The sequence below is a fragment of the Prionailurus viverrinus genome, chromosome B4, assembly GCF_022837055.1.
Source record: "Prionailurus viverrinus isolate Anna chromosome B4, UM_Priviv_1.0, whole genome shotgun sequence".
Taxonomy (NCBI): Eukaryota; Metazoa; Chordata; class Mammalia; order Carnivora; family Felidae; genus Prionailurus; species Prionailurus viverrinus.
In genome coordinates, this window is record NC_062567.1 from 7,607,052 (window position 1) to 7,619,893 (window position 12,842).

Genomic DNA, 12,842 nt, shown 5'->3' on the forward strand with positions numbered 1-12,842 from the left:
GCAGCTAAGCCCTGACTTATCAGACCTGGGTTCCTGTGAGAAGCCAACTGGGGACGTGGGAGCAACGAAGGGCAAGAAAGCCACTCGGGAAGGAACTGCCAAACTTCAATGTTTTTGAATCAACCTATCTTGGAAAAAAACTCTTTCATGCCTTCTCATCCAAACTTCTCAGAACAGTAAGCTATCCACCTTGTCTCTCTACGTCTTTACTTCATAGCTACATCAGCCTGGACATGATTCTTGCCAAGGTCGAAAATGATCTTCCATTGTCCAATCCAGTGGACGCTGCTCGGTTCTTATCTAGAGGACTCTGCTCGGTGTGCCCGTCAGTGTTGCACATTCCCCATGCCTCAAGCTCCATGACACCAGCCTCTCTTGGCTCTCCCCATACCATCCAACTCTTCTTTTGATGGGTCTTCACAGATCCTCTCAGTGTGCCCAGAGCCCTGCCCTCAGCCCACTGCTCTTCTCACTGTACTTCTGAGGCCATGAACTAGCACTGATTAGTAGGAACCCCAAATGTCTACACCAACCCATCACATTTCACACTCATACCCGACTGTCTTGTGGACCCCTCCATCTGCATAGATTTTATCAACGACTGTACAACGGCTAGCCCAGTCACTAAGTGTTAACTGCATGGAAAAAAAATTCATACAAACATGAATGAATGACAGTTCTACTGATTTTAAGTTAGTTAAGCAGTTAAATAAATTAATTAGGTTTTTCATAGATCACACTAAAATCTATTCACAATAATGGGAATTTGTGTCAGGTTGTTCCAAACAACCAATTTAAAAACGAACTCTGGGAACATAGCTATTAAGTTGAGCACCGCCTGTATGCCTCCCTGGGGGCAGGGCACAGTCCAGATGACTTTCTATAATTTGATGCTCCTGTTATTCTCACAAATAATCAAAAGCAACAGATATGAAATTACATGCAAGTGATATAAATATAAAACATGACATTTATAAATCACTGCCTACAACCCATTACAGACCTCAAGAGGTAAAGTAATAATGAGAAGACATGTGAACTGTCAACAACTGTGATTTTCTAAAGCATCAAAAACCAGATTTCATAACTAACAAAGAGATAAAATGCTAATGGAGATTATATATAATGTATAAGTTCAAATTTTCAGATCCGTGTTAAAATTTTAATACCACATATAAATTATAAATAAAATGGGTATTTAATTTTATATACTAACATATTCAAATATTTATTGAATACCTAGCATGAGTCAGAAACTATTCTAGATATTTAGAATATAAGAGTAAATCAAACAAAAGGTATTCTTACCCTCCATTTATATTCTAGGAGTGAGAGCAGACGAAAAACAAAGTAAGCGTAATATAAAGTATGCTGACATAAGTGCTGTGGTGAAAGAGAAAGGAGAGAACAGGGACCCAGATAGCTGGGGAAGGAGGGGGTATGCTATTACACAGTGTGGTCAGAGAAGATCTCACTAAGAAGGTAGCATCTGGGTAAAGATCGGAAAAAGGGGAGACAATGAGGTCTGAGACTATCTAGGATACAACGTTCTGGGCAGAAAAAACGGCCAGCGCAAAGCTCAGTGTGTAGGGAGAACAACAAGAGACCAGGGGGTTGGAGCAGAGGGAAGAAGAGAGAAGAAAGATGACTTCAAAGGTCACATGAAATAAATAAACTGCTTCTGTAATTCAAGCTCTCCAAAAAACAAATCCATTTCTATTTATATGTTTTTTCTGATAAAACAGACTCAAAGAGTAAATCTGAATACTTACTCTGTCATATTTAGCAACTATTTCGGCTCGCTCCTGGGCAAGTTTGAGGGCTACATCCTGGTCCGAATCTGCGGAGAGAACGAGTTTAGATGAACTGTTACTTAAAAAACCATAAAGTTAATTAATTATAAACCTAAGGTAAAACAAAAAATAAACAATAAATCAATATTGCCTAAAAGGACAAACTAGCAAAATCAAATAAACTTAAAAGGCTGAGTTAATTATCTATAACTACGGCTTTGAAATATCAACATATATACCATTTCAGTAGTATATATGATATTCAAAAGAAAGTAAATTTATTAACATGGCATTAACTTAGAGGAGATGATAAGTCTCATCCCTCAAGAATCAATTTTGGATCTAATTTCGGAGAAACAAGTGTTGAAGTTGAAACAAACCGAAAGCTCAAAGTTTTCAGATGAAACCCATCTGGGTATATGATGAGAAAAACATTCAAGAATGCTTTTACAAATTGAGGTAATCTGTCCACAAAATAAACAGTGTTAAGATACACTTCAGGAGTTAGAAAAATTATTTCTCCTACATGATGAAAATAATCACTCCTTCATTTGGCCCCTGAGGTCCTCCCTCACCAAATGCCCCAATTACTATGCTAATCTCCAATTCTGCTGCACACATACCCTTCTTTCTTACCACCACCAGGTATCCCTGAAAAATACAAATCTGGTAAGAGTGGTAGAGATCACAACATGAAATAGCATGCATATGATGACACATCCCAAGTACCATAAAGAAAAACAAAAGACCAGGGGCGCCTGGGTGGCGCAGTCGGATAAGCGTCGGACTTCAGCCAGGTCACGATCTCGCGGTCCGTGAGTTCGAGCCCCACGTCAGGCTCTGGGCTGATGGCTCGGAGCCTGGAGCCTGTTTCCGATTCTGTGTCTCCCTCTCTCTCTGCCCCTCCCCCGTTCGTGCTCGGTCTCTCTCTGTCCCAAAAATAAATAAACGTTGAAAAAAAAAAATTAAAAAAAAAAAAAAAAGAAAAACAAAAGACCAGGGGCAGGCTATATCAAAGGTACCTCTTATCACGAAGAAAAAGACAAGCACTCCACTGGAAATGTGAGCAATGGCCATGAGCAAGAAATTCCCAAGAGTAACAATAACAGCCACAACCACATCTGTGTTCTCACTAACTCCCTGGCAGACAGGACGATATTGCCTGGCAGCAGGTACTGTGAAAAGCTCTTTACATCCCTCATCCCGTTTATGTCTCACCACGACACCCTACCATAGGTAGCATATGAGGCCTGGAGATTTAGCCCACTGTCTAAGGTCACAAAACTACTAAAGAGCAAAACTGGGACTCAAATCCAGACAGTCATGACTCCATAGCCCGTAATTTTAAGGATAATTTTATAAAAATGACCGCTAAAGACACAAGAAAGAAAAATAATGATAAAGACACAGGAAAGGACTTGCAGTGAAAGATGGCAGACACAACACACTTTCATATTCATTCCTCTGGAAACACTAAAGTGACTCTACAGGGATTCTTCAAACCCCCTCCCTCAAAGGCCCAGCAAATGGTGGCTCCTGAGGAGAGGGAAGGGTGGGGTTAGACCCAAGAAAGGTGATGAAAGGAGTCAACTCCCCGAGACCGAAGGGGATGTGCATGCGTACAGAAGAGGTTAGGGGTGGGGAAGAAAAGCACATCTTCGCCCTCCACAGCAGGAAACCAACACATACTGCCTGCGACTGTGGAAGCGGGAAGCGGCAATCCAGGCTTGCTCTCTAGCACTATGGAAGAAAACAGAAAACGAATCAGCCTGGGAGAGAAAGGTGGTTACTTCTGTGAGGTGGGCTGTGGGGAGGGAGGAGTATGGAAGTCAGCTATTTTTCAAAATAAGTCATACAGACTGCTGAATCTTTAAACCAAGTATAGCTCTGATAAAAATAAAATCTAAATTTAAAGGCCAAGGAATGGAAAAAAAATCAAACTTATTAGAAACTCAAGAAATACAAGTTTTAAAATATCTTTGTACTTAGACTGACAAAAAATGCACTGATGTTACTCAATGTTGACAAAGAGTGTGGGGAAATCTGCAGTAGCTTACTCTGGGGGAGACTTATCTTTCTGGAAAGCAATTTGATAATATGTCCCCAGAATCTTAAAAACAGGCATGTCCTTTACCTAACAATTTCACCTCTCAGGATTTAGGCCAATGAGATCATCAATATAATAGGAAAAATTGGGAAAAAAATGGGAATTTGTCAATTTTTAAAAGTTTATTTGGGAAAAAAATGTTTATGTCACTGCTTTTCTCAGACTGTCAATACGCTCTCCTCTGGGGGAAATGTGAATAAATAATAGAATGGTTCAGTAAAATAACAAAAATGCAGACTAGATCTTCACAGTGAACTAATGCAGTCAAAAGTCTGTGATAATCAACTCAATTATATATTCATTACCCTAGTCTAGACTTAGGGACCTCTGTCAATTCCTTTTCCCTCTTCTGTTGCCCAGTTTTACAACATTACACTCACATTTCTCCAAAAGGGTAGGGAAAGCAAATTTAAAAAAATTAAACTCAAACTAGGAAAGTTGACCACTTATTAAATTCCACTTCCATTATCAGAACAACGAAGCATGAATATCTACGGTGATCAGGCCAAATTCAATGGATGAGTGCTTTCTTTGAATGTATTCTATATCAGACCTTCATTGCTGCTACAGTCATAGGAGCCTCAACCGTCTTTCCTACTTAACAATGAAAGGCTTAAAAGTATAAAGGCAAGAACTGAAAACAGTACAGAGTTGAGAAGATGCAAAGTATCCCAAGAAAGCATCATTGTGGCAAATTATAAAATATAAAGCTTTCCAGGGATCATCTCCAGTCTAGAGATTTCCAAAAAGGAAAAAACCTAACCACGTAATAGAGGTCATATTGAAATTGGATGAAACTGTATCCTAATTCCAGGAGAGAAAAATCATGTACTTTAAACATGGTTAGAGTAGTTGGCTTGGCTCTAAATCAAATAAAGTAAGTTCTAAATCTTTAAATTCCTTTAGAACTTTCTTGTCCTTGTATTTCCTTGTGGAGAGAAAATTCTGTAATGCTGACAAATGTGTTCTAAAAAAAGCGTGAATTTAAAGGCATACTAATTTTATAAAATATAGCCAAACCTGCTTCCTAGAAGAGACTAAATGTAAATGCCAATTGTTCCCAACATGGAGTGCAAAGACATTATTTAATAATCCACATTGTGAAGTAACCATCTTTAGAGTAGGAAGTTAATATCCCTCTGCAGAATTCACTGTAGTTAAATTATGTATCATAGTGACTGATCTATAGTTGAGAAGTTTATGAAGAATTGCACTAGAATCCTCCCTTTGATTTCATTCTGAAAGCTTATTTAGAAATTCCATTGCAAGAACAAAGAATTTGCCCTAAAACATTGAAGACAAAGGGTTATCAACAGCTGCCTTGTGTCTGTGTGCAAGTGTACACAAAGTTCCAGGCACCTATCAAACAATGACAGTTGTGTTATTCGGCACCTACATCACATGTCATTACTTAATTTAAAAAACCTCTATTACATTATTCAAGCCAGATGAAATAGAATTATTTTTATTGACTTCAAATCTAAGGCAACAATGTTTCAAAGAAAAAAGGCATGTTTTAAGCAGTAAAAACAGAGAGCAACTGGATTAAACACGCAAGTATACAGTAAAACCTATCTGGGCACAAATTTATGGAAGATAGTGACAGCTATCGCATCTTACGAAGCATTTCAAAAAGTGACAACTCTAACATTTCCAGAAGCCTTCTAATTCCCTTTAAACACAAGAACTTTTTAAGAATCAAGCATCCTCCTGAAAGACATTTTTTAAAAGCAGGCAATGTAGCTGAGTATCTCTCACTCAATTAACCCCAAGTCATTCACAGTCATTAAACTTCAAATTCAGTTTGTCCAATAGAACGAACCTCAAAGCAGACATTCTTCCTAGTGTACATTCTGACAGGACTACTATATACAAATCACCTATTCCAACTTAAGAAGTACTTTACCATTTGTTAGACAGTTAGTCCGGCCCTGGGAATTAACGGCGGCTTCAGTCCTCATAGATTAAACTTATCTACTCCAAGATTTCATTATTATTTTACAGTTCTCAAGCACACCAGGCGAGTTAGGTGGTGCCTCATACATTCTTGCAACAAACTGAAACAGAAAAGTGGAAGGCAGCTCTACTTTAAACTATTTGTGAAACAAGCACAAGAAAGAAAACGTTTCTAAGGGAGAAGAAAAGACCTTTCTGTGGCCACACGGACTCCAGATATTCTAACAAAGATGATGTTTGTTGAGGGTAAAAACATGTCTTTCAGGCCAGATCCCAAGTATGAGCCACAGCAGCCTACACCCGGCATTTCCATCTGACAACAAACAGGGGCTTGAGACAAGCCGCTTTAGAACACGCCTTCACCTCCTGCTGCAAAGTTAACCACATGCTTACTACTTGCCCTAAATTTTGTCATAAAGCAACAAAGAAAATTGTTATTGAAAACATTAAACTAAAACTAGGTAGGAATGTTCCCCTCAAACACATTTCATTCTTAACATAATTTTTAATGTGAGAACGTCAGCCTCTATTTCAGACACTAAATGAATACAAGCTAAATTTTGGAAGGTTTTGGAAAGTTTTAACACACCACACATATACAAGTGAAACACGTTTTGGGGAACAATGTGTATAACTACTGTAGGACGGCTCTGTGAAATTTTCTGTTCTATTCTATTTATTCCTTCTTACTCCTCTTCAGGGACCTACAATTTGGAAACCACTTTGCAAATGTTAACAGTCATGTTGGAGGCATGCTTGCGGACATTAATCACACTTAACTGGACACTTCACACATTAAGTTTACACTCACTTTAAGCCATTTGTAGTATTTAATATAAGCGAAAGATCTCAGAAGCTTAGAGAGAGGGAAAATTTCAAGTCATACACTGAGGAATAAGAATCAGACTGGTATCAAACTTCTTTCCAGCTAAAAGATAATGAAACTCTGTTTCCAAAGTTCTGAGAAAAAAAAATGATCATGAACTTAGAATTCTATACCAAGCCCGACTATCAATGAAGCATGGAGAAAAAAATAAAAACATTTTTAGCTATTATCAGGTCTGCTAAAGCTCAAGAAATGACCCTCACCTCTAAAAGATGTCCACATCCTCATCTCTGGAGCCTGTGAGTATACCTTATATGGCAAAGGTATCTGCAGATGTAGTAAGTTAGGATCCTGAGATGGGAAGATTATCCTGCATCGTGCAGATGGGCCCAACGGAATCATAAAGCACCTTATAAAATTGTTTAATGTTTATTTATTTTTTGAGACAGATGGAGTGGGAGTTGGAAAGGGGCAGAGAGAGAGAGACAGACAGACAGACAGACAGACAGACAGACAGACAGAATCTGAAGCAGTCCCTAAGCTCTGAGCTGTCAGCACAGAGCCCAATGTGGGGATAGAACTCACAAATCGTGAGATCATGACCTGAGCCGAAGTCAGACGCTTAACCGACTGAGCCACCCAGGCGCCCCATAAGAGACCTTATAGAAGGAAACAAGAAAGTATGACGATGGAAGAGGTTGGAGCGCTTGTGAGGAAGGAAGGGGTTGGCAGGCAAAGAACAAAGGTGGTCTCCAGAAGTCAGAACTGGCTACGAAACGGCTCCAGAAGGAACCAACTAACCTGACACGTTGACTATGGCCCAGTGAAACTGAGCTCAGACTCTGGCCTCCAGAAATATAAAAGAATAAATCTATGTTGTTTTAAGCCACTAAGTTTGTGGAATTCGTTACAGCAGGGACAGAAAACCAATACATGATTCAAAGTTCACTGCCTACCCAATGTTTCTTTTAAAAAGAATATGAGAATACACTACAGAAAAACGAAACAACAATAAAAAGAACTGACAAAGACTCTCTCCTTTTCCAAACTTCAGTCAGGCTCCTCCTAGCCTTGTCCTATCTTCGGCCTGCCTAGCCTGGCCTGGCCCAGCCACAGCAAGAATCCTGCTAAGTCAGTTTAGCAAGAGTGCTCCCACACCCTGATAGCTAGTCACCCTGGCGTGCCTTTATCCAGAATCCTGTTCAGTCAGCATAGCAAGGACCACCCCCTCCCCGCCATGCACTGAAACCTTCAGTCTGCCTGGTGGCTATGAACTCCACCTGTCCTTCCAGTGTTTGGAGTGGAGCCTGATCTCTCTCCCCTACTGCCGACAGTCTTGACCCCAACTGCAATTCTCGTGTACAACGTCTTTGCTGTTTTAACAAGAGCCAGAATAATTTTTCTGTAACAGAATAAAAAAGAAGGCAGACACGGGATCCATGAAATCTCAGAAGGCTAAAATTAGACATTTCCAGATGCCAAATGTGTAGTTGCCTAGAGAGCAGCGAGCCTACATTAGAATAGGGAATACAAGGTGTCTTCAGGAAGAAAATAGATTTTATCAGTGACACAGTAAAAGCTTACACATAAAAGACTCCAAAAAGAGGGCGAGAGGACTGTTTGAAATCTTAGAACTAGCAAAGCAGAAAGTGATAAAGCCACAGGCAAACGTGAAGAAATGTACAAAGGCCATTTGTACACGTATGGCATGTAGGAGAAATGAACCCATGTGATCTTGACACTTTCAACACTAGGATTATTATACTTATTTTTACATACCTCATAATATTCGAGACTTAGCTAAATGACACTGACACTATTTTGATTATACGATACTGACATTATTCTGATTATATAAGAATTTTATTGGCTTTTGGTGTTCATAATCAACTACAAAGTGTCCAAAACTGAACTCTGATCTGCACACACACACACCACACTCCAAACCTAAATGCCCTTCCTAAAAGCAGCCACCAATACCTGCAAAAAACAGTCTCCACACTATACAAGAATCTACATGCATGCATGCACACGCAGATTTCAGTCTCCCTTTTCTAGTGAGAAACCAGAATTGTTCTATAAATAGCTCTACACCTCACTCTTTTTCATTTAACAGTGCATCTTGGAGCTTGTGCATATCCACATCTGCAGACCTACCCAGTGGTGTGCCAATAAAGGCTTAGCGACCCATTCTTATAGGGAGGAAGCAGGGGCTCCAAGCCCCGGCTGTGGCACCTCCGAACCTCCATGCCACTTCTTCTCCCACCACGGCGGCTAATCGCCAAACTACAACATGCCGCCATGGAACAGACAGTTCAGTCTGGCTCCAATACATCAACAGATCTACCTTAACCTTTTCCGCAGCTGGAAAGCTTCCTACCTAATACATTAATATAATTTATTCAACCAGTCTTCTCTAAGGAATGTGAACTAGGATAAAAACGAGAGTCCATTTTTAATGGGAGTTAAAGAGAAAACGTCCTAAGGTAAAGAGCTTACTAGGCAGTGGTGACTAAAGGCAACAGAACAACAGAGGAAGCAAGAACGACCAGTAAGCTGAGAAAAAGCAGCTGTTGCAAAGAGGAACGCAGGACCTGAGAGAGCAGAGCGAGTCACCATCGTAGAGACCTTTCAGCCTAAAAGAACACAGACAGAAGCTGCTTCATGCTTCAGCTCCTGGTGGCTTACACTTCCTGCTCAATACAAATAATGCTCTTTTTTTTTCCTTGAAATAATTTGAATAAGTTATTCTGGTCTATAATCAGAGTTCCCTCATTCAACCTCATCTTTCAACCAAAAGAGGCCCCAAGTACCAGTGGTGCCTAAGCAATGGTTTCAGCTACTTGTGATCACTTTCTTAGTGCACTATGGGCTAAGATATATCAAAAATAAGAGTTCTTTTAATGGTAAAATCTTGATTAGGCACCACTGCTGAAAACTTCAGCATTTATTTTCTCATGTTCTAGATTCAAGGCAGGAAGAAATGCTCAGAGGAGAAATACACAGAGTTAAGCAGATCAACATTAAAACACAACTAAAAACAAATGAATAAAATAAAGGCAGGTGCACCAGTCACAAAAGAGCCTGAAATACCACGGATTTTAACTGGGTGTTTCGTACAAGATGATGTTAAATGCAGGCATCTACAAGGTACATATCCCTGCCTGCCTCCCCCTACTGGCCCCTATAATGCTGATTCTGAAACAGCATGCCAGGATCCCCGGGGGAGTCTAGGCCAAAAGCACCACCTGGTGGTCCTGGGAGAAGACTAACCCAGGGTCTCTTCCCTCCACAGGGAGGTCATCTATCATCCAATATTCCCTCGCGCCCCAGCCCCGTCCTATTTCCCCCTCTCCTAACTCACTCAATTCCATGTTAAACAATGTCCTCAAAAACTGCACAACCCCCAACACCTACTAATCTCCTTCTTCCTCCCCCAACTGAGTAATAATCTTAGAAAAATCATTGGTTTCCTTCTCTCTTTCCCATGTTCACTGGGAAAACTATGACAAATAATGGTGATCAAGGAAGCCAAAGGCTAAAAGCAAACTACATGAAAGAACCCAAAAGTCGCCCAGATTTCCTCTCAAAACAGTCACACAAGTATCCACATAATAGCTTCATATTTCTCTGGCTTAATCCACATGGTCTGATACCATAAAAACATTCAAAATAAGTAAGCTTAAATGCTCTTCAGGATTTACAAACAGGATTTGTATCTTTTCATTCAAAATATTTATATTCTATCACGATCAGCATGACATTGATATTTCCTATTATATATCATACTTTAAATGAATAGTTTTTAAATTTGCCATTCAATGTGCAGAACACATTTCTTCCCACAAATCCTTATACAGAAGCCCAACTGCCAAGCCAGGCAGGCAGGTCGGGTAGAGGAGAGAGGGAGCAAAGCTCCCCTGGCCTGCTCTCCCTCTTTCCTCCAAGTGACCCACATGACCCACGCAGACCTGCAAGGCTATCCCGGCCAAGCAAGCAAGAACAGGGCACATCTCTAATATTTTAAACACGGAGCACCCAGTATCAGCTAGGTATTTAATGTTTCCATAACTAAGAAAATGCTTAAAATTATAGTCATAGCAATAATTCCTGGGCAGCCTTCTATTACTTGCTTCCTATTTTCTAGAAAGAGGAGAAACAAAATAATATTTAAAGTCCTAAAGCCAATTACTGGCAAAGATTTATTGTAATTGAGAAGGTAAGTTTTTCTCAAATGCAATCAGGAATGACAGTCTGCTTCCAGTTGAACCACCCATACCTGCTGGCATAAAGGGAGAACCAGCCACTGCTTCTTTTGTTTGAGTTCTCTTCGAAACAGGAACCCGTAACATTTATTGACATATGATTTACTGACGTGTTACTTAATTGTAAGCTCCATGAACAAAACACAGTTCTCTCATTCACCCTGCGGTCACTGTATCTAATCATAGGGTCTAGCACACGGTCGCTGCTCACCAAGTATTTCTTAACAGGATGAAACTAATTCCTCAGAATTATTACTATTGTGAACTATTCAACCAGCTCAACACTTAACATATCAATTTATTTTTAACAATTAGATTTTAAGCTATTTTTCAGAAATACTTTCCCTGCAAAAAGTACACCTTTACAAAAGATTCTAAGTTTTTTTTAATTCTATTTCAAGGTAGCATTTAAAATTTTATTAAGATTCTAAAATTCAGAAATGAGAAGTCGCCATCTATTTCTGATTAGCACTTCTGCATATTTACAAGTACTTCATATCCAGGAAGGAAGGGAGGGAGGGAGGGAGGGAGGGAGGGAGGGAGGGAGGGAGAAAAGGAGGGAAGGAGAGGAGGGAAGGAATTAAAAAAAAAAAAGGCAGGAGCCTCCTGAAAGACGAAGAAAACCAGAGACATGTCTGTGATGTCTGTGCCCAGCCCACTCCTCTCCCCACGTCTTCCTGATTTAGCTACCTGTCTACTCCCAGAAACTACTCCCAAAATCGTAGTCTCACATTCTTGACAGGAAGGTCCTGCCCACTTGGCTGAATGTACTACCATCATGCTTTTAAATCCATGTATGAACACTCCAGAACTCTCCCCATACTCTTCCCCTCTTATAGGGGCAGAAGGACTTTTGAGGTTGGCTTGGCTCAGCTCCTTGCGCGCGCGCTCTCTCTCTCTCTCTCTCTCTCTCTCTCTCTCTCTCAGCCACCCTGGGGGGCAAGCCATCTGGTCTGCTCTCCATGCATGAAGGCACCTGTCCTGAGGGGAGGTCTGTGGTTGCTCAGCTATGCTAGTCACCCAGTGGGGAAGTCTAAGTCAAGATGGCCTAATAAGGCCCATTGGACCTAATGGATCTAATGTCACATCCTTAGATCAACCAATACAGAAGCCATTTTGATCTCCATCTGTCAGTCTCTTGTGTCTTACTTCTCAAGGAGAAGAAACAGTATCACTATTGGTTCCCTAGAACTCCCCAAATCACACTAGTAACTCCTACGTTTATGTGTAAGGTGATTCATAGAGAAAAAGGATATGGAGTGATGTAACAGTATTTAAATACCATTACTACTGATGAGAAGCATAATTACTAGTTGTTGAGTATGAGTGTAACTCCCTCATTTGGGGGCAGGGTTGAGTGACAAAATTGCCAACAACACATACTTAGAACCAAGACAAGCCTATGAGTCACTTCACTCATTTAAATCCGCCTACAGTGGCTGGCAAATTCAGGATTATACCTTAGCTGCTTTACCAGCAATATGATTGTTTGAATAGATGACACAGACTCATTGGTAATGACTCCCTGTTTGTGGATACTTTATAACCTGTCTAGTGAGCGTTTACTATGTGCCAGACCTGTGTTGAGCATTTACTATGTGTAATCTCATATAATCCTCACGACAACCTACTCTGATAGTTGTGTGTCTATTCTCAGTTTACATAAGGAGAGCCTGATGTGTGGAGAGGTTAAGTCATTCTGGTCCTATGGGAAGTAAGTGGCAGAGCAGGACTTCAAAGTCAGGCTGTCTGACTTCAAAGCCTTGTTTCTAATACCAAGCTATTTTGCTAAAGCACAAATGGATCATCTTTATATTTCTTCTCATTTCTGCTAGTCCTTATATTTATTTTCTCAGAAACAAATCTATTTGTGATTCCTGTGGATTCTTAACAGT

General features: G+C 40.2%; 1 protein-coding gene across 5 annotated transcripts in view; it reads right to left on the reverse strand.

The window, feature by feature from the left end:
- USP6NL (USP6 N-terminal like) overlaps positions 1 to 12,842 on the reverse strand; it is a 276,352-nt gene that overhangs the window by 117,606 nt on the left and 145,904 nt on the right. For all 5 annotated transcript variants that reach the window (XR_007154111.1, XM_047867688.1, XM_047867687.1 and 2 more), the window contains one exon: positions 1,773 to 1,840. Coding sequence is in view for 4 of the 5 variants with exons in the window: in XM_047867688.1 (XP_047723644.1) it covers positions 1,773 to 1,840 (68 nt within the window). In the remaining variant the exon portion in view is untranslated. The remainder of the gene's footprint in view (positions 1 to 1,772; positions 1,841 to 12,842) is intronic.